At 43.6% G+C, this 22956-nt stretch overlaps 1 protein-coding gene across 2 annotated transcripts in view; it reads left to right on the top strand.

Annotated features, from left to right (window-relative positions):
• The window catches only part of stam2 (signal transducing adaptor molecule (SH3 domain and ITAM motif) 2), a 65025-nt gene that overhangs the window by 17576 nt on the left and 24493 nt on the right, over positions 1–22956 (top strand). Inside the window, exons 2-7 of one of the 2 annotated variants that reach the window (XM_067987063.1) lie at positions 8316–8400; positions 12856–12931; positions 14820–14924; positions 16230–16376; positions 19226–19304; positions 21064–21256. In XM_067987063.1, the coding sequence (XP_067843164.1) occupies positions 8316–8400; positions 12856–12931; positions 14820–14924; positions 16230–16376; positions 19226–19304; positions 21064–21256 (685 nt within the window). The remainder of the gene's footprint in view (positions 1–8315; positions 8401–12855; positions 12932–14819; positions 14925–16229; positions 16377–19225; positions 19305–21063; positions 21257–22956) is intronic. The other variant, XM_067987064.1, reaches the window with a different exon arrangement.

Genomic DNA, 22956 nt, shown 5'->3' with positions numbered 1-22956 from the left:
CGCCTTGATTTTAAAATTCTCATCCTCGTTTCCAAATCCCTCCATGGCCTCACCCCTCCCTATCTCTGTAGCCTCCTCCAGTCCTACAACCCTCCGAGATCTCTGCGTTCCTCCAATTCTTACTTCTTGCGCATCTCCGGTTTTAATCACTCCACCATTGGCGGCTGTGCCTTCAGCTGCCTAGGTTCAAGGCTCTGGAATTCCCTCCCTAAACCGCTCTGCCTCCCTACCCTTCTCCTCCTTTAAGATGCTCCTTAAAACCCACCTCTATGACCAAGCTTTGTCCTAATATCACCGTATGTGGCTCAATGTCAAATTTTGTTTGCTAACGCTCCTTTGAAGTGCCTTGGGATATTTTACATTGTTAAAAACGCTATATAAATGTTGCTGAATACAAGCCAAGTTTACACAACCTGTCCTCATAATTTAATCCTTGAACCCTGGTATCATTCTGGTGAATCTGCGCTGTATCCCTTTCTAGGCCAATATATCCTTTCTGAGGTACTGCAGATGGGGCCTGGCCAGACCTCTGTACAAGCCATAAGAGTACAAAAGCAAGGAAGCTATGATGAACCTTTATAAAAGACTGGTGCGGCCACAACTGGAGTATTGTGTCCGATTCTGGGTACCCCACTTTAAGAAGGATGTGAACACCTTGGAGAGGGTGCAGAAGAGATTTACTCGAATGGTACCAGGTATGAGGGACTTCAGTTATGTGGATAGACTGGAGAAGTTAGAGATTTGATGGAGGTATTCAAAATCATGGAGGGTCTAGACAGAGTAGATAGGGAGAAAGTGTTCCCATTGGCAGAATGGTCAAGAACCAGAGGACATAGATTTAAGGTGATTGGCAAAAGAAATAAAGGTGACATGAAGAAAATCTTTTTTTTACACAGCGACTGGTTGTGATCTGGAATGCACTGCCCGAGGGGGTGGTGGAGACAGATTCAACTATGGCTTTCAAAAGGGAATTTAAGTACTTGAAGGGAAAAAAATTTCAGGGCTACAGGGAAAGGGCGGGGGAGTGGGACTAGCTGGATTGCTCTTGCAGAGCACCGGCACAGACTCGATAGGACGAATGGCCTCCTTCTATACTGTAACCATTCTATGATTCTAACTGAAGCGTCAGATAAAGGTAAAGGCCAAAATCCCATTTGCCTTTTGATTACTTTTTGTACTGTGCACTAGCTTTTAGCGATTTGTGTACCTGGACACCTAAATCCCTTTGCACCTCCACAGCTCCTAGTCTCTCACCATCAATAGTTTGTATGCTAGTCACGCCCAATGCTACCTTTCCACTACATCTCTCGACCCCAGAACCACCTTCATTATTAGACTGCTTGTCTGACATAGTCATGGATGAGTCAACTGAATGAGAACAATTTTGTCCATTTTCGGACAGCCATAAAACGAGAAAATGCTGGAAACTCAGCAGGTCAGGCAGCATCTGTGGAGGGAGAAACAGACTTAATGTTTCAGGTCGATGCTCTTTCATCAGAACTGGAAGAAGTTAGAGTTTTCACATTTATAAGCAAGTACAGCGCCAGGGGAAAGGGGGTTAGGAGAGGGGGAGGAAAGAACAAAGGGGAAGGCCTGTGATAGGCTTGAGGGCAGGAGTGATTAAATGGTAAAAGGGATAAAGGTGCAAGGCAAAAGTGGGGGTGGTCATGGTACAATAAAGAAACAAAAGATGGATCCAGAGGAGGTGTAAATGGTCACAGCAGAACCATTACCAGCGCCTGCTGTCCGAGAAAACGGGCGTGGTATTTATGATCCAAAGTTGTTGCACTCAATGTTGGGGCCGGAAGGTTGTAAAGTGCCTCAGCCCCTCTGATAAACCCTGCACCGTTGCCACTGACTCCATCTCACCCCTAGCCACTTAGTCAGGCTGGGCAAAACTCCTTAGTATGCACCTAAATGAGCTTGAATCGGCCTTGTAGCCATTTCTTCCCTGTTGAGGGGCTGATTCCTCTTCCCATAATGGGGCACTGAGACCAAGCAGCCAGTTGTAATACTGTACAACTGCTCCTGCTAGGCTTAGCTAACTCAGGGTGGAACAGGGATTGAACCTGGGACCTTGTGGTGTCTCTGGCTCATCAGTGACATTTTTTATAATGATGAAAGGATTGGATGCCATCTGGTTAGACGGGTTATTGGAATTGGCTAAGGATGGTAGGACCAGGGGCCATAAAATCCATAGGTTAAGAGCTAGTTTAGATGCCAGGAACTATTTCTTTTCACAGTCATCACCCTCTGGAACCAACTGCCAATATGTGATATGGGAGTGTCTATATTCCTTTAACAGTGAACTTCACAGGTTCCTAAGAAGAGGACGTTGAAAAATGATGGTCAGAGCCTCTGCTATTTCCTCCCTTGCTTGTTTTAACTAACACTAAGTTTATCCCATCCAATATTTCACACTCCTCCTCCTTAACTACAATATCTGCATCGTCCTTCTCTTTTGTGAAGACAGACGCAAAGTATTCATTAAGAACCATACCCACATCTTCCGCCTCCACACACAGGTTACCTTTTTGGTCTCTAATAGGCCCTACTCTTTCCTTAGTTATCCTCTTGCTCTTTATGTATTTATAAAACATCTTTGGATTTTTCTTAGTTTTACTTGCCAGTATTTTTTCATGCCCTCTCTGCTTTCCTAATTTCCTTTTTAATTTCACCCCTGCACTTTGTATACTCCTCTAGGCTTTCTGTAGTATTGAGTTCTTGTGTCTGACATAAGCTTTCCTTTTCTTCCTTATCTTACCCTCTATCCTCCTTGACATCAGGGGGTTCTAGATTTGGTAGCCCCACCCTTTTTCTTTGTGGGAACATGTTTACTTTGCACCCCTTGAATCTCCCCCTTGAATGCCTCCCACTGCTCTGACATTGATTTACCTTCAAGTAGCTGTTTCCAGTCCACTTTTGTTATATCACTTAGCTTAGTAAAATTGGCCTTTCCCCAATTAAGAACTTTAACTCCTGTTCTATCTTTGTCCTTTTCCATAACTATGCTAAAACTAACTGAATTATGATCACTACCACCAAAATGCTCTCCCGCTGATACTCTTTCCACCTGCCCAGCCTCATTTCCTAAAACTAAATTCAGAACTGCCCCCTCCCTTGGGCTTGCTACGTTCTGCCTTAAAAAAGTTCTCCTGAATGCTATTTAAGAATTTTGCGCCCTCTATACCCTTCACACTGTTTGTGTCACATTTAATATTAGGGTAGTTGAAATTCCCTACTATTACTGCCCTACTGTTTTTGCACTTCTCAGAAATTTGAATATATATTTGCTCTTCTATCTCCCTCTGACTGTTTGGGGGGTCTATAGTACACTCCCAGTAGTGTGACTGCCCCTTTTTTTGTTCCTTCGCTCAACCCATATGGCCTCATATGATGATCCTCCTAACATATCATCCTTCCTCGCAGCTGTAATTGTTTCTTTAACCACAATTGAACCCCCCCCCACACACTCTTTTTATCCACTTCTCTATCTTGTCTGAAAACCCTGTAACCAAGAGCGTTGAGCTGCCATTCCTGCCCCTCTTTAAGCCATGTTTCTGTACTAGCTAAGATATCGTACTGCCTCGTGTCTATCTGTGTCCTCAGCTCATCTGCCTTATTCACTATACTCCTTGCATTGAGGTACATACCTTTTGAGCACCACCAAACTCTCTTGGAATTTGCTTGTCATTGGGAGTGGAGAGGGAGTTCCCAAAGTTTTTTTTCTGAATTGGCTACAGGTATTTTTTTTAAACCATCTCCTCAGGGGCAGAGCGGGCTTAGGGGATGAGTGGATGATGTGCAAGGCTCTACCGTTGACTGAACGGGGTAGACTTGATGGGCTTGTTGTCAGTATGAACCTTGCTACAAGAAGACCCTGTAGCTTCAGCAACAGTGGTTCTCCTGAAGACACTTGCCACCCCTTCTCCTGTGGCCTGAGCAAACTTGCTGTTCCAGTAGGAACAGGAGTAGGCTATCCAGCTCCCCAAGTCTGTGCTGCCTTTTAGTTAGATCATGGCTGATTAGGACCTAGACTCCAGTTACTTACGTTTGCTCTATATCCCTTGATACCCAGACCTAACAAAAATCCACCTATCGGTGGCTGTGGAATGTTGACCAAATGGGACTCTGCTACTTTTCTCTCCTTGCTCTTTTGCAAAAAATAGTAAGGGAATGACATTACGGAGCATAGTTATTCCAGTTTCCATACAGCAAGTGAAAGGATTTATTAAAATTGTGGGCTTTCTAGCTCCCCCACACCCTGTGGGGAAGTACCTCTGCAACTCTCCGCATGGTGCAATTGAAATCAGGAGTGCAGACCTGTGTTCCGTAGCTTTTTAAGAGTGGCCCTGAAAGAAAGTTGGGATTGTGGCCCGGTACAAAAAATTTAGTAACACTGCAGTAGATGGACTCTGACCTGAAGGTCCAAATTTCAAAACCCAGCCTCAACTGCCCTTCCTGGACAAGTTTCATTCGGTTTTGGGGGAGGGGAGAATGCAGGACTAGTTTTATCCTGCTAGACATAGCAGTGAATATGCTACTTTCCTGGATTTAATTGTGGTGGGTAATGAGTGGAATCAAAGTAAAAAGGAGAGGGAGAGAATAAATGAGTGATCTGAAGGCTATTTCTTCCTGCAGTTCTCTGAATAGACTTAATATAGCCTTTTATTTTTGGTACCAGTGTGCTGACGTGGTTCTGCCCTAATAAGGTTAATAACCCATTTCCTCTCACTATTTTTATTCAAGCTTAGGTTTTGAATTTGGGATCTGTTGTCTCTGTGAGCTTATTTGAACACTACAAAGGGGCCATTATTAGTTTCACCAACATAGCACTGAATAGCTGTAGAATCTTGCAACTCTGACAAACAGTTGTGTCCAGTTGTTGTACACATTTAAAGACTGCGCTTCAGAATCACCATGTGGCGATGCCGGTGATGGACTGGGGTTGACAATTGTAAACAATTTTACAACACCAAGTTATAGTCCAGCAATTTTATTTTAAATTCACAAGCTTTCGGAGGCTACCTCCTTCCTCAGGTGAACGATGTGGAAATGTTCACCTGAGGAAGGAGGTAGCCTCCGAAAGCTTGTGAATTTAAAATAAAATTGCTGGACTATAACTTGGTGTTGTAAAATTGTTTACAATTCAGAATCACCAGACAGAGAGTATATGAATTTAATTTGATCGTGTTGTCGTTTTCAATAACTCTACCACTATAGCACTGATTGCAATGGAAATGTTCTCCTATCAGCTGTGGCTCAGTGGGCAGCACTCTTGCCTCTGAGTCTGAAGGTTATGGGTTTAAGTCCCACTCCAGAGACTTGAGCACACAATCCAGGCTGACACTCCAGCGCAGTACTGAGAGTGCGCTGCACTGTCAGAGGTGCTGTCTTTCGGATGAGACGTCTGCCCCCTCAGGTGGACGTAAAAGATCCATGGTACTATTTCAAAGAAGAGCAGAGGAGTTCTCTCCAGTGTCCTGCCCAATACTTATCCCTCAACCAACTTCACTAAAACAGATTATCTGGCCATTATCGCAATGCTGTTTGTGGGACCTTGCTGTGCGCAAATTGGCTGCTGCGATTCCTACATTGCACCAGTGACTACACTTTTTTTTTAAAAGTACATCATTGGTTGTAAAGCGCTTTGGGAGGCCCTGAGGTCGTGAAAGGTGCTATATAAATGCAATTTTGTTCTTTCATCTTGTTTTCCTCACTTAAATCACCTTTTGTGTTAAATTTTAAAATTTTTCTCAGTTTATATATTTGCTTAATTTTTGAAAGTCCATAGCAGTGTAAGAAATTTGTGATGCATTAATTTGCTTTGTCGATTAGAGTACATGAGTGCAGCAGTATAGAGTAGCAGAATGCAAATTTGCATGCACAATTCTCTATATGCAGAATTCTCAACCTCCGTCATGTCGTTATTCGATTGGGGGCCCCAAGTGAAGGCGGGAAGCTTGCCCTTGGGGTGGGGCTAAGATTCATCCACCCAGACTGCCACGTCACACTTCCTAGGCTGGGACGTAGGTCATCTGATCTCCCAGCTGTGTGCTGCGTATGGACCAGGAAGAGGAAGGTAGAAAGAAAATGTTTTTGCAGAATTACTGCTAGTTTCCCAAGGGTTCCTGTCCCTCCCACTCTGGAATACAGCCCACATTAAAGCAGCTGTTAGAGTTAATGATGATGTAGCTAGGTAGTTATATGTGGAGGCTCTTGAATCAGTGCTCAGATATTGTACATTGCTGTATCTCTTCAGTTGCACTGTACTGTGCAGACCAAGGACAGCTGTGGGAAGGTTAGCAACAAGCTAACCTCTGAATGGAATAGAAAAACATTTCACATAGCATTGTAGGAGAAACTGCCCTGTAGGAAAATGAAGGCCTGAATATTCTAAGTTTAGAAAAGTTTTAACTGAACCCCTCAATGAAACATAGAAACATAGAAAATAGGAGCAAGAGTAGGCCATTAGGCCCTTCAGGCCTGCTCCGCCATTCAAAATTATCATGGCTGATCGTCCAACTCAGTACCCTGTTCCAGCTTTTCCCCCCATATTACTTGATCCCTTTAACATCTAGAAATCTATCGATCTGTGTTTTGAATGTACTCGATGACTTTTTATTCGTTCATGGGATGTGGGTGTCGCTGGCGAGGCCAGCATTTATTGCCCATCCCTAATTGCCCTTGAGAAGGTGGTGGTGAGCCAACTGAGCCTGCACCGCCATCTGGGTTGGAGAATTCCAAAGATTCACCACCCTCTGAGTGAAGAAATTTCTCCTCATCTCAGTTTTGAATGGCCTACCCTTTATTCTGAGACTGTAACCCCTGGTTCTAGATTCCCCAGCCAGGGGAAACATCCTCCTTGCATCTACCCTGTCGAGCCCTGTAAGAATTTTGTATATTTCAATGAGATCACCTCTCATTCTTCTAAACTCTGGAGAATACAGGCCTAGTCTACTAATCTCTCCTCATACGACAATCCCGCCATCCCAGGAATCAGTCTGGCGAACCTTCATTGCACTCCCTCTATGGCAAGTATATCCTTTCTTAGGTAAAGAGACCAAAATTGTACACAATATTCCAGGTGTGGCCTCACCAAGGCCCTATATAACTGCAGTAAGGTGTTGGTGTATTTTGCTTGCAGCCTTCCTCTTTAATTGGTGGCCTCCACTTCCTCCTTTGAGCACATTGATTTCAGACTCGTCATACTTGTTTGTAAATTGCACCATGCCCTGTTCTTCCCTATCTCTGAAACCTTCTAGTCTCAACTCACTCCCTCCACTCTTCAATTCTGGTCAACTGCGCTGACTCTGCATTCCTTAACTGGCCGAGCCTTCAGCCATCAGTGTGTGCTCCCAAACTCACTTCGACACCCCTCCACCTTCCCCATTTTTTAAAGCCTCCTCTATCTACTCTTCCAGCTTCTATGAAGTGCCTTGGGAGGCTTTGCTGCAGTATTTTGCTACATAAGTGCAGGTTCTTGTTGTTAATTAACATTGCAGCTAAGTTTACAAATTGGACAGCTGGGAATATTTTTACCGTGGCAACAAACAAGTTTTAACGTGTGATTCTTTGAGAGTAGAGGACTGGACAATCCAGCGATTTTTAAAATGCCTCCTCTACTTCCATATGATGTTGCGAGTAAGTACATAGGTGTAGTCCTGCAATTCATAGATCACGAGGATCTTGGGTTTGATTTCTGGCCTGTGCCGAGTTAGCTGATATCAACCACGATTTTCTCTTGATGCCCCCCTAGGGTGACAAAGTTGGGGGGAGTTGTGGAGGTGGTGGTAAATCAGCTTGGGGTTCTTGCTCCTGATTATTTTCCAATGACCAGTGCTGGACATATGGCGAGAATATGCTCAGAAGTTATGCCTTTGTGATGGAATAGCCTCATTTGGGCAAGGTGCTACAGGGCTGCCAGAAGCCATGGAGTCTCACCGAACATGAGCCATCAGCTTCAGGAGAGGAGGCGAGTTCTTGGCGGGTAAAAGTCCACAGCACAGCACTGATCACAATTTAACAGTGCATTGACAGGCTCAATCAGTGGTCACAGGCATGGTTTGTGTGGGCAATGTCACACTGGTGCCATAGAGAATGTAAAGGCCTGCAGGCATATTGTTGGAACAGAGTAGATTGACTCTTCCACCCTTTCGCTCCCCCCCACATTTGTCCCATGTTGTACCTGATCTGGGATGCTGATACCAGATGTAAAAAGTTTTTCATTCCACATCAGTGATCACTTAATAGCCAATCACTTAATTTTTGTGCATAAAGTACTGAACTGTAACTAACATGTCTTTTTCCTTCAGAAAAAGCCACAGATGAGCACAACACCAGTGAAGACTGGACTCTCATCATGGATATCTGTGATCGTATTGGGACTACACCAAATGGGTATGGATGGGAAATGTATTTTAACTTCTTTTCTCTTCCTCCTTCCACTTCTGGTTTTCCTCTTTTTTAAAAATAATTTTCTGAAGCGCATCCTCTTTAGAAGTTTGCTCGATGGCGCAGAGGGATTTATCAAGTGAGTAATTGAGCCACACAGACCGGGAATGTGCCAGGTTCAAGCCCTGGCCTGTGCTGAGTTGCCTGATCACAGCCAGGGTGGCGATAAGGTCACTACAGTTGGCCTTGGTGCTTTGATTTAAGAAGGAGGGAAATTGGTCACCATACCCACTCCTGATCGCTGTCCACTGACCCTTCCTGCAATTGCCTGTTGGTGAATATCACACATATATAATTCCCACTTGGGTGAGGCACTGGAGGATAACCATTGACTGTAGAACCAAAAGCGTGCATGCGTGTGTCTTCCAGTCCTCCTTAGATATGGGGATGGTGCCAGACGACTGGAGGATTGCAAATGTTACACCCCTGTTCAGAAAAGGGGAGGGGGTTAAACCTGGCAACTACAGGCCAGTAAGCCAAACGTCAGAGGTGGGGAAGCTTTGAGACATTAATCTGGGACAAAATTAATTGGCACTTGGAAAAGTATGGATTAATAAATGAAAGCCTGCACGGATTTTCAAAAGGCGTTTGATAAAGTGCAGCACGGTAGGCTTATCCTCAAGATTGCAGCCCATGGAATAAAGGAGTTATTAGCAACATGGATACAGAATTGGCTAAGGGACTGGAAACAGAGTAGCGGTGAACGATTTTTGGACTGGAAGGTGGTGTACAATGATGTTCCCCAGGGATCAGTACTGGGACCACTGCTTTTCTTGATATAAATTAATGACTTAGACTTGAGTGTACAGGGCACAATTTCAAAATTTGCAGATGACACAAAACTTGGAAGGGTAGTAAACAGTGAGGAGGATAGTGATAGACTTCAAGAGGATATAGACAGGCTGGTGGCATGGACGGACACGTGGCAGATGAAATTTAACGCAGAAAAATGCGAAGTGATACATTTCTGTAGGAAGATCGAGGAGAGGCAATATAAACTAGAGGGCACAACTCTAAAAGGGGTACAGGAACAGAGAGATCTGGGGGTATATGTGCACAAATCATTTGAAGATGGCAGGGCAGGTTGAGAAAGTGGTTGAAAAAGCATGTGGGATCCTGGGCTTCATAAATAGAGGCATAGAGTACAAAAGTATGGAAGTCATGATGAACCTTTAGAAAACACTGGTTCGGCCACAACTGGAGTATTGTCCTGTTCTGGGTACCGCATTTAGGAAAGATGTGAAGGCCTTAGAAAGGGTACAGTAGAGATTTACTAGAATGATTCCAGGGATGAGGGACTTTAGTTATGTGGATAGACTGGAGAAGCTGGGGTTGTTCTTCTTGGAACAGAGACGGTTGCGAGGGGATTTGATAGAGGTATTCAAAATCATGAAGGGTCTAGACAGAGTAGATAGAGAGAAACCGTTCCCATTGGTGGAAGGGTCAAGGACCAGAAGACATAGATTTAAGGTGATTGGGAAAAGAACCAAAGGTGACATGAGGAAAAACTTTTTTACACAGTGAGTGGTTCGGATCTGGAATGCACGGCCCGAGGGGGTGGTGGAGGCAGATTCAGTCATGGCCTTCAAAAGGGAACTGGATAAGTACTTGAAAGGAAAAGATTTTCAGGGCTATGGGAAAGGACGGGGGAGTGGAACTAGCAGGATTGCTCTTGCATAGAACCGGTGCAGACTCGATGGCCGAATAGCCTCCTTCCGTGCTGTAACCTTTCTCTGATTTGTTAAAGGCAAATCGTGTTTGACTAACTTGATTGAGTTCTTTAATGAAGTAACGGAGAGGGTGGTGCGGTTGATGTTGTGTAAATGGACTTTTAATGGCGTTTGATACAGTACCACCGGTTCTATGCAAGAGCAATCCAGCTAGTTCCACTTGTTGGCAAAATTGAAGCCCATGGGATTAAAGGGGCTTTGGCTGCATGGATACAAAATTGACTAAGAGACATAAATCAGAGAGTAGTGGTGAACGGTTGTTTTTCAGATTGGGGAGGAAGTGTGCAGCGGTGTCCCTAGGGGTCGATATTAGGACCACTATAAATGACTCAGACTTGGCTATACAGGGCATAATTTTAAAGTTTGCAGATGACATGAAACTTGGACCTGCAATAAACAATGAGGAGGATAGTAACAGACTTCAGGAAGACTTACTCAGACTGATGAGATGGGCAGATGAAATTTAACGTTGAGAAGTGTGAAGTGATTCATTTTGTACCCTATGCCTCTGTTTGTAAATTGTAAACAATTTTACAACACCAAGTTATAGTCCAACAAATTTATTTTAAATTCCACAAGCTTTCGGAGGCTTCCTCCTTCTTCAGGTGAATGGTGTGGAAATTCACCTGAGGAAGGAGGAAGCCTCCGAAAGCTTGTGGAATTTAAAATAAATTTGTTGGACTATAACTTGGTGTTGTAAAATTGTTTACAATTGTCAACCCCAGTCCATCACCGGCATCTCCACATCTGTTTGTAAAGCCAAGGATTCCATATGCATTTTTATTTACAGCCTTCTCAACTTGTCCTGCCACTTTCAGAGATTTGTTTACATATACCCTCAGGTCTCTCTGTTCCTGCACCCCTTTAAAATTGTATCATTTAGTTTATATTGCCTCTCCTCATTCTTCCTACCAAAATGTATTACTTAACACTTCTCTGCGTTAAATTTCATGTGCCATGTGTCTGCCCATTTCATCAGTCTGTCTATGTCCTCCTGAAGTCTGTTACTATCCTCCTCATTGTTTATTACATTTCCAAGTTTCGTGTCATCTGCAAACTTCAAAATTATGCCCTGTATAGCCAAGTCTGAGTCATTAATGTATAGCAAAAAGAGCAGTGGTCCTAATACTGACCCCTGGGGAACACCACTGTATATTTCCCTCCAGTCTGTAAAACAACTGTTCACCACTACACTGTCCATTTTGTCCCTTAGCCAATTTTGTATCCACGCTGCTGCTGTCCCTTCAATCCCATAGGCTTCAATTTTGCTAACAAGTCTATTATGTGGTACTTCCATCAAATGCCTTTTGAAAGTCCATATTCACAACATCAACCACACCACCCTCATCAACCCTCTCCGTTACTTCATCAAAGAACTCAATCAAGTTAGTCAAATATAGTTTGCCTTTAACAAATCTGTGCCGACTTTCATTTATTAACCTATACTTTTCCAAGTGCCAATTAATTTTGTCCTGGATTAATGTCTCTAAAAGTTTCCCCACCACCGATGTTAGGATGACTGGCCTGTAATTGCCGGGTATATCCCTCTCCCCTTTTTTGAACAGGGGCGTAATATTTGCAGTCCTCCAGTCCTCTGGCACCACTCCCATATCTAAGGAGGATTGGTAGATTGTGGCCAGAGCATCTGCAATTTCCACCCATACTTTCCTCAGTAACCGAGGATGCATCCCATATGGGTTGGGTGACTTTTCTACTTTGAGTACTGCCAATCTTTTAAGTACTTCCTGTTTATCTATTTTTATCCTATCCGATATCACTACTATCTTCTCCTTTACTGCTACATCGGCAGCATCTTCTCCAGTGAAGACGGATGTGAAGTATTCATTTAGTACCTCAGCCATGCCCTCTACCTCCACAAGAAGATCTCCTTTTGCTCCCTGACAGGCCTCACCCCTCCTGTCTACCCTTTTACTATTTATATTATCACAATGATTTCTGAGCCGGCTGTCAGTGATGGTGACTGTTCCAAAATTATAAACTTTCTTGCCTTTTGCTTGAATTATCCAAAAATGATTTGTCCGTTGTAATTAGGAACAGATAAAACAATATGAGAATATGAAATAAAAACAAAACTGTAGTCACACACAGCATTTGAAAAGAGCAAAGACAAGGCTGATATTTTGGGTGAAATAGCAAAGGCACACTTGCTGTGTATTTCAGCTTTTTCTATTTTTCTAATATTCGTGACTCTTGCGTAGCATTGCTCACGGTAAGTCAGAGGATACGATGTTTAATAAGAGCAGGGGCCATGTAACAAAATTCTGCTCAAGTGTATTTGCATGTAACTAAATTTTAGGTTTGTGTTCATTTATGACGACCAGGGGAATTTGCTTTGCGTTCTTGTAATTGAGCTTGTCATTCATTTCAGGTCAGACTGGCATTCTTAAAATCCAATTGTGATTAAGTAGACAGAGCTTAAAGGTCACTCTGTTTAATTGTTGTTTGGTCAGGGAACGCTGGAGACTGGAATCTGTCTGTTGGCAGCTCAGAAGTATAAAGCATGTAATGCCTGTTTTGCATCTGGAACAAAGTGTGACAGCTGGAATGTTGATTGTAGCTGTTATTATACTTGATTTATATTTTGCATATATCGTTTTGTGTCTCGATGTATTTTAACGCAAGTAATTTTATCCGTTACTTTTAACTTTAGGTCAAAAGATTGTCTGAAGGCCATTATGAAGAGAGTAAATCACAAAAATCCTCATGTGGCAATGAAAGCGATAACGGTGAGTGGGGCCAGTTCAGCGCCAATCCTTCCTTTCATTTCTTTCCTCATACAGAGTTTAAGATGAAACTTTATCTTCCCTCTCCTTTCAAAGCTCATGGCTGAGTGGTGAAATGCAACATGTTTTGTGACACTTAGCCGTAGAGACCAGGAAGGTTCCTGGTTCCCCAGATTGTACTCTGTTGAGACTGGGCTGTTAGTTGGGGGGATCGCAATTAGCCTCTGATAATGTCCGGCTTGGGAGGAGGTAAATACGAAGGAAATTCTTCTGGGAGTGTGCGTGCGAGGGCATTCAGTGGCCTTTGCTTAATGCCGTGATGAAGCTGAGTTTGTAAATAGTGCAATGATAGTTTAGTTGTCAAAGGCGTGCCTGAATTAACGAGCGTCTCTGATCAGCTCCATTTGAGCTGGCCAGCTCAGGTAACTCATAGAGACAATTTCCGCTACTGGTATCACACCAGTACTCACTATTTATACAGAAATATTCCCCCCCAAAAAAATCAACACCACACTTGTATATTAAAAAAAAATGTAAATCACAGTCACCGTACACAGAATTACATAGAAAATACAGCACAGAAACAGGCCATTTGGCTTAACGGGTCTATGCAGGTGTTTATGCTCCAAGCGAGCCTCCTCCCGCCCCTCTTCATCTCACCCTATCAGCACAGCCTTCTGTTCTTTCTCCCTCGTGTTTATCTAGCTTCCCCTCAAATGCATCTATGACATTTGCCTCAACTACTCCTTGCAAGTTCCACATTCTCACCACTTTCTGGTAAAGAAGTTTCTCCTGAATTCCCTGTTGGATTTATTAGTGACTATCTTATATTTATGGCCCCTAGTTTTTTTTTGTGTCCCCCACAAGTGGAAACATCTTCTCTACGTCTACCCTTTTAAAACTCTTTCATAATCTTAAAGACCTCTATCAGGTCACCCCTCAGTCTTCTCTTTTCTAGAGGAAAGAACCCCAGCCTGTTCAGTCTTTCCTGATAGTTATAACCTCTCAGTTCTGGTATCATCCTTGTACATCTTTTTTGCACCTTCTCTAGTGCCTCTATATCCTTTTTACCATATGGAGACCGGAATTGTGCACAGTTCTCCAAGTGTGGTCTAACCAAGCTTCAAAACAAGTTTAACATAACTTCTCTGCTTTTCAATTCTATCCCTCTAGAAATGAACTCTAGTGCTTTATTTATTTTCTTTATGGCCTTATTAACCTGCGTTGCTACTTTTAGTGATTTGTGTATCTGTACCCCCAGATCCCTTTGCTCCTCTACCCCATTTAGACTTTTATTTTCCAAGGAGTATGTGGCCTCCTTATTCTTCTTACCAAAATGCACCACCTCATATGTATCTATATTGAAATTCATTTGCCAATTACACGCTCGTTCTGCAAGTTTATTAATATTTTGTATTTTGTCGCAGTCCTCCTCAGTATTAACTATACCCCCCAATTTGGTGTCGTCCGCAAATTTTGAAATAGTACTTCCGATTCCCAAGAACAAGTCGTTTACCTTCAACCATGTAATTGCGATCCCCATTTTGCGAGCACCCGGACCTGTGAAGGAGCGGCCCATCATTGGTATTTGGAATGGAGAGTTGCCATGGGAACGCTCACGTTTTAGGCACCTCTCTGCTTGTTAAGTGTCTCCTAAGGTCAGCAATTAGTAACACGAGAGGATTTCTAGTGGGTGATGACAGCAGCCTCAACTATCTGTGTAGTGCTGTGCCTACATTTAAATCTTTTTCAAAGATCCAGTTAGTTAACGCTTATTGATTTGTTGTACTTCTAATGCTCTTTTTAAACCCTCTTCCAGGCATTCACAATGTGCTGATATACTCCCGATGGCCAAAGTAAAAATAACACTTTCTGCTGTCTAATTTTACAGTTACTAGGTGCCTGTGTATCGAACTGTGGGAGGATTTTCCACCTAGAAATATGTTCTCGTGACTTCACAAGTGAAGTTGGAAGTTTATTAAGTGTATATAATAAGGTACAGTACATCCGACTTTCTAGTAATCTCAGAACATTTGACACTTAGATGAGTTTGTAATGTAGGTATTACTGTTATTTTTTTTTGTTTTCTGCATGATGAATCAAGGCATCAGCGACATTTAAGCATGCACAATCTGACAATTTAACAATTATAGTGGCCCGGATCCTTCTGAAAAGTCGTGCCATAGTAATGGTGTATCTACCATCGTACGCCATTATTCTAGTGCAGAAGTTCAAGGAAATTGCGTCATGAGTGAGTTATACTGGTTTTTATGCCACGCCAAAATTTCCAACCCCCCCCCTCCCCCGGACTCGAACTGCGACAGTGGAAATTTATATTATGAGCCACAGTGCCCCACTCCAAGTCTCTTGGTGTTCCTTTAAGGTACTGTCGTGCAGAAAAGGCACTCTACGGGTTAAGATGACTTTGGGCAGTATACGCTTCGGAACATGTTTTTGACCACTGGCTGCACGGCTTCCAATTTACCGTCCTGCTCGCTAATTAGAAATATAGGAAAATATGGAGGAAGCTATTGACTGTGCGATCGACGCGCGAGATGTCTAAATTTACAGTGCACCGATCCCGCCTGTGCAGGAAAATCTGGGCATTGTTTTTGAATTTTTTTTTTTGTTGCCCAACATTCTTCCTGATGAAGGCTCTAACTCGTCCAGTTCCGACTGGCCATCTCGTGTGAGAGTCTAAACAGCCAATGTGTTGTCGCCAAGCCCAATCTTGTCCTTACCTGACACGCACACGTAGTTTCCAGACAGGGTCACTGGATAATGATTAGAAATGGTAAGCCTGGGTGATTTTTTTTTGTTTGTTTTGGCTGGGACCCGGCCAGCAAGTGGTCACCATATCTGCGAAGATCAGGGTTCAAGCATGGGATATCCTATTCCACGTGGTTTATTGCTATGCCGAGAGGCGACCTACGCTCACTAGGCTACTGGGCAAGTTGTCAATGAAAATTTATACGTGGCATTAAACTGCAGATCATCATAATGAAAAAAGCTGTTCGTTTAGCACCTTATCTCTTGTCTCAGGAATATCTTACAGTGCTTCATGTACAATGAATTACGTTGAAGCACAGTGACTGTTACTTGGGCAAATAATAGAAGCTCTTTGTGCATAGCAAGATCCCACAAATGGCAGTGAATAGAATCTGATTATGGTGGTGCTAGTCGAGGGGGGAAAGTCGTTCAAGAAACTCGTGCTCTTAGAATAGTTGCTGATTATGTATCTTAGGCTTTTTTCATACTAACCACTCATTGTAATGAGCTGCACCCTGCTGTTTGTATCCAGGCTCATCCGAAAGTGTGCGAGAAGCTGAAGGCATTAATGGTGGAATGGGTGGAGGAGTTTAACAAGGATCCCCAGCTCAGTCTTATTGCTGCTACCATCAAAGCACTTAAAGAAGATGGCGTCTCCTTTCCCTCATCTAGCTCTCAGGTATTTTTTTTTTACTATTCATTCTCGAGGCGGGGGTATCGCTCGCAAAGCCGACATTTATTGCCCATCCCCAGTTGCCCTTTCGAAGGTGGTGGTGAGCCGCCTTCTTGAACCACTGCAGTCCGTGTGGTAAAGATGCCCCCACAGTGCTGTTAGGAAGGGAGTTCCAGGATTTTGACCCAGCAACGATGAAGGCACGGCCGATAAATGTCCAAGTAAGGATGGTGTGTGACTTGGAGGAGAACGTGCAGGTGATGGTGTTCCCATGAGCCTGCTGCCCTCATCCTTCTGGGTGGTGGAGGTCGCAGATTTGGGAGGTGCTATACTGCAACAACTTTGTTTCAAAAGAGAAAAATATATTGTATTGAGCTTCGCCCAGGCACCTTAAATGTTAGAAAGGGAGGTACCTGTACACTTACTGCTGTTCCCCCATCAAGTCACCCTTCATAGTGACGTTTAACTACAACAGCAACAAATTGCATTTATATAACTCCTTTAACATAGTAAATTGTCCTAACACACTTCACAGGAACGTTATCAAACAAAATTTGACACCGATCCACCTAAGGAGATGCTAGGACAGGTGAAGAGGTAGGTTTTAAGGGGCGTCTTAAAGGAGGAGAGCGCGGTAGAGGGCTAGAGAGGTTTAGGGAGGGAATTCCAGAGCTTAGGGCCTAGGCAGCTAAAGGCATGGCCACCAATGGTGGAGCAATGACAATTGGAACACAGAGATCTCGGAGGGTTGTAGGTCTGCAGGAGGTAGGGAGGGGTGAGAGACTTGAAAACAAGGATGAGAGTTTTAAAATCGAGGCGTTGCCAGACCAGGACGCAATGTAGGTCAGCGAGCACAGGGGTGATGGGTGAACAGGACTTGGTACAAGTTAGGATACTTTTATTTGACAGAGAAGCAGCCTGCGAGCTCACATTTTGTGTTGGGTTCCTGACCACATGAAGTTCTGTTAGTGATGACATGAACAGGCAAAATAGGCTGTGAGGCATATTCCCTGTTTGATGCAGCATTGTGTGGGGAGTCATCGCTGGGTGGACTTGCCCAATTAGTCAAGAGGGTCATCATTGGTGGTGGTGGTGGCCCAGGAGCATACGGACCTTGCTGGGGCTGGAGGACCTGCATGGCCCAGGAGAAACTGGATAGAGGGAGATAGAGCAGAAGTCATTGTGTATCCTCTTTCTCCGTTTTTTCCCAAATAAAAAGACTTGGGGAATGAACGAAAAAGGCTGTGCCTGTGTTTTTCCTCAAATCTCTGCCACTGCTGATGAAATCAAACGATATAACAATGGCAATGTGGGTGGGTTTTCATCTGGAAAAATAACAAGGTAACAAATTGTGAGATGATAAAAGGATCATTTGGCCTGTCAAGCCCACTCCTTCTATAGATCATGTGCAATCTGCCCTGTCATGCCAACCACTTAATCTCCTTGGGAGTGGTGTGGGTGAGGAGGAGAAAACATTGCATAAACTTGCATGTGTTCCTCAAAGGTGAGAGAGAGCAGTCCTACAGTAGAGAATGAAGCAAAGGCAGAGACACGTAACAAGTATTTTGTCTCGGTATTTACAAAGGAACGTGAAAGAAGTAGCAGAGGAACCATGTATATATATTTTTTTATTTAAAGTTCATCAGTCACCAGGCCCAGATGATCTTCACTCCACAATACTGACAGGTTAGAGATGAAATGGATGAGGTACTAACCAGAAGTTTCCCAAAATTCTTTTGGAAGTTCAAAGGACTGGAAGTTGGCAAATATTACATCCTGTTTTTGAAAAAAAAAGTGGGGGGTTGAGGAAAGGGATAAACCGGGTAAATGTGGTCCAGTTAGCTTTACGTTGGCAGTTGGGAAATTGCTAGAAGCGATAATTAAAAAAAGACTTGTATTTATATAACGTCTTTCACGACCTCAGGATGTCACAAATAGCTTTACAACCAATGAAATACAATTTAAAGTAGTTACACTTGTTGAAATGTAGGAAATGTGGCAGCCAATTTGCGCATAGCAAGATCCCACAAACAGCAACGTGATAATGATCAGATAATCTGTTTTGGTGATGTTGGTCGAGGGATGAATATTGGCCAGGACACTGGGGAGAACTCCCCAGCTCCACTTCATATAGTGCCGTGGGTTATTTTATGTCCGCCTGAGAAGGCACCTCAGTTTAATGTCATCAGAAAGATGTAACATTTAGTGAGCACTTAAAGATATGGGCTAATCAGGGATAGCTAACATGAATTTGTTATGGGTGGGTCACGATGGCTGGTTATGGCTTGATTAATGAAATTCTCTGATTAAATTACTGATTGTATCAACAAAGATAATACTTTGGCTGCGGTATATTTGGACTTAGACATTGCATGCAAAAGTATCTTCGATGCCAAGGATTAGAATGTTGAGTGCATTATTTTTTTTATTTGTTCATGGGATGTGGGCGTTGCTGGCGAGGCCAAGTGGCTATTCAGTATGAATCGATTATAACATTTAGGGGGGAATGCGATATAAATACGTGAAGAAAAATATTGGGTACAGTGAAAGAGCGGGTAAATGGGATTAGAGTAGATATGGAGTCAGTACTGGCACAGGCACAGTGGGTCGAATGGGCTTTTTCTGTGCTGAAATTTCCACAATTCTGTAATGGAACAGAAACTTCGCTTTCCATATTCTAATTCAAAATGCCTGAGCATTTTAAACAGCAGAGAGAGAAAGGAGACACACTGAAGAACTAAGTGTTGAAGCCAAACTGCATCACGGGGGGTGGGGGGGGGGGGGGGGGGGGGAGTGGGACACAGAATGGATTTCGGAGAACACATACATGTGTTTTCATTTTTTTTATAAACCAGAGCCAGACTACTTCAAATTCATCTAAAAATGGCACTACAACAATAAGTAGAAATACTGAAGATGTTGATCTAGCTAAAGGTAAGGCATATGATTATTCTTAACGCGAATCTTTTGCTTTTAAAATGTGTGGGGATTTTATTTTTCCCATAATTTCAAAATTGAGTTCAAAAGTAGTCAGAGTTGATTGCCTATTGGCAGGCGGAGTGGGACGAGGGGGAAACTTTGGTTAAAAGTTTGGTGCGCCCCTCCCCCTAACGGCTCAGTGACTTTATCCAGCCGGCAGCTGTGCCATGCAAAGCAGTAAGGACTCGTGTTTGCCCCCGTGTACCCACCCCCCCCCCCCCACTTCCCGGCTGATGTGAAAAATGCCCCATTGGTCCACTAACAGGATACTTTTCTTAGGGCGGAGGTGAGGTGCACTGCTCTTTACTCTGCATCTAACTACCCTGTACCTAACCTGGGAGTGCTTGATGCTGACACTGGCTGGCCAAAATGGGAAAGACTTGCTAGTGCTAATGTCCATTCCCTTAATGAGCCCAACGTTCAGAAAACTTGCTCCCATTCTTGTGTGCTGTTAACTTTGTGCCACAGTTACAGCATGGTGGGGTGTACCGTCGGCCTGGCCTCGAACATGTGGCTTTAAATTCCAACCTCTCAGCTTCATTAAATTCTAAAGTGGGAGATTTGAGGGTAGCACCCAAAAGGACAGCTCAAAGTGTCATGTCAGGAGCTCCACAGTCTTTTCTGACACTGACCTAAAATATAATATAGATTGATGATTTAAACTATGCCGTGTACATGAGAGTAGATGGGAATCTTTCACCACCTCAGCCTCTAATAAAAGCGCATTCTTCAGCCAGGCGGGAATGCGCAAACTGTTATAAATTGGATAGCCCGGTGGTGAAGGATAGAATACTAGAGCCTAGTCTTCAGTTGCTTACAAGCCCTTATTCACAGAGCTCCACATTATACCCACCCTGGATAAGCTCTCTTATAAATGATTACAAGAGAGTCCCCAATCGATACGCACCACTTGAATACAATTAACACTAATTGATATAGATCACATGGATACAATTAACACACACAGTTGTGTAGAGAGCTCTACAGATGTTGCCAGCTGGCTAGAGGGAGTGCTTTGCAGTACGGAATAGCATTCAAGCCCTGGGATGTAGTGCTCTGTTTACTGCTCCAGCTCGCAACAATGACACTTGCCTTCTGGCAAAGGCATGGGTTTCAAAAGCAGGCCTGCCCCATGGCGGTCCAGCTCTCTCATGGAGCATCACAAAATATGCTTTCAAATAAAGCAAAGTAGAGCAGTAACGTAGTTATCCAGTTGTTCTTGAGGCAGTATTCAAGTTTCAACAGTTAATTAGACCAGGGCGCACAAATGTGATTGTCACCATTTTAAAATCATACACTCTGTCCTTATTTTTAACATGTATTTCCATAATAAATATCTATGTTCTCATATATAATGGAAACTGCTGATGTAAACTTTACATGCTATGATTATATCCTCCCCCATTTGAAGCACTGCAGCATCTCCACTGGTGGGAGGATGTAATTGCAGTGTGACAAGTTTACATAGGCAATTTCTATTATAGATGCGGATATAGGAATTTATTTATTATGGCAGAAGTTGATGGTAAGTGTGTGCAGGTGCTAGATTCTTAATATATTATAGATGGATATTACAGAAAATCACTTGAACGATGGCAAGGTGTAATTGGGTGTAGTTGACCCACCAAACAAATCATTTTTAAAAATATAATAAGCGCAGTAAAGCAAAGGGTGATATGTTGCAAAATATTTACATTTTTGTTTCCTTTTCCAGCTATTGAGCTTTCTTTGCAGGAGCAGAAACAGCAACAGCCGGAGACCAAATCTCTCTATCCGTCGGCAGAAAATCCTCAGAACAGCCACAAAACTGAAATCCGCATGGTTCGCGCACTGTACGACTTTGAGGCTGTTGAAGACAACGAGCTTACTTTTAAAGCCGGAGAAATTATAACCATTTTAGATGACAGGTATGTGTAGAAATGACTTGATTTGACAAGCTCGACACCCTCTGAACGAAGGCTTGATATTTAGCCCTAGGGAGCAAGAGTCCCCACAGCCAAGCCCTGCACGTTCGTCTCATCCCCAGCAACCAATTTCTTAGCTGATGTGCCAGCAGATTAGCTGTTTCATCAAATCGTACAGCACAGAAGGAGGCCATTCAGCCCATTGTGCCTGTGCTGGCTCTTTGAAAGATCTATTCAGTCAGTCCTACTCCCTGTTCCTTCCTCTGCAAATTTTTCCTTTTCAAGTATATATCCAACTCCCCTTTGAATTACTGTCTCTGCCAGTGTCCTTTTCAGAGGTGAATTCTTTTCACTAATAGGGCTCACCTCACGGCCCAATACTGGGTGGGGGAGTAGGATGAAAGACACCCCAACTGATTACCCCCAGGCTCATAAAGGTTGAGATACCAGTAGGCCTGAACCCCACAGGTAGCCACCAACCACAGATTCTGCTACCACAATATGGCAGCATCCCTTCCAGACAGTGGAGGCCACCAGCGCCACCACCCATCCGAGTCTCGATGCTGCTGCTTCTCCCTGCTGTCTGAGTCCCTGCCTGTTGCTGCCACTGTCGCCCAAAGTTGTGGAGTCAGCGAGGTAAAACCAGAAAAGTAAGAAATGAGCAGAGAGTGGGGATGGGAGGAGAAAGAGCAACTTATGCAGCGTTAACGGTACAACTTCAGCATCCGTGCAAACCAGCTTACACTTCACATCCACATTAACGAATGTGACTTGGGACATTTTACTACGTTAAAGGCGCTATATAAATGCAAGTTTGTTGTTGTGACCCACTCACTGCGTAACATAACGGGGATCTGGCCCACTCCTGCAAAAGATTGGACACCCCTGATGTAATGGGGTGCTTCAGTGCACTGTGTTGTAGCACCTCCAGCACTCGAATTTCTTTCCAAACCTTTTGAAGTGAATAGATCATGTACATGTGTCCTTTTTTTTCCCCCCACAGTGAGACCCACAGCAAGTGCCTATTGGAAACAAACAAAAAAATCACTCAACCACTGGCTGTCACTGGAATTGTGAGAATGTTCAGGTCTGCATTCCCTAGCTGGAAGAATAGGTGACCTCTTGCACACCTAGGCCAATTCTGTGCGAGGTGATGTGCAAGAGATGCACGAGCCTCTGATCTCCTGCCTCCCTCCCTGTGAGAAATCAGAGGAGAGGAGAGTGGACCTGAACCAATGTCCCAATACTTTGAGTCAATATATTGGTTACTCCCCCCAGGGCAGTGAGCTGCTTATGCAGTCTTCACCTGGGACAGTAGATATGCCACTCCAGTGTGCCAGGGTTCCACTCATTGAAAGCCCTGTTTAAGGTAAACTGCACTGTTGACCAATGTACATTTTTAAAATTTATGTTTATTAATGAAACTGAACAATGTAGCCCTGTAATTTTCATGAAAGGCTCTCCCGGTAGCCCACTTTGATGGCATTCCTAGAAAAACAACATAACTGGCTAAACATGGCCATTTATACCATTTCTCCAGGGTTTCTGCCTAACACCATCGCATAGAGCCGGTGAGGACTCGATGGGCCATATGGCCTCCTTCCATGCTGTAACCTTTCTATGATTCTATGAACACAGCTGGAGAAAGCTATAGAGAAAGACTTGCATTTATATAGTGCCTTTTACGACCTCAGGACGTCCCA

Source organism: Heptranchias perlo, chromosome 7, assembly GCF_035084215.1.
Source record: "Heptranchias perlo isolate sHepPer1 chromosome 7, sHepPer1.hap1, whole genome shotgun sequence".
NCBI lineage: Eukaryota > Metazoa > Chordata > Chondrichthyes > Hexanchiformes > Hexanchidae > Heptranchias > Heptranchias perlo.
This window is presented reverse-complemented; position numbering and strand designations above follow the sequence as displayed.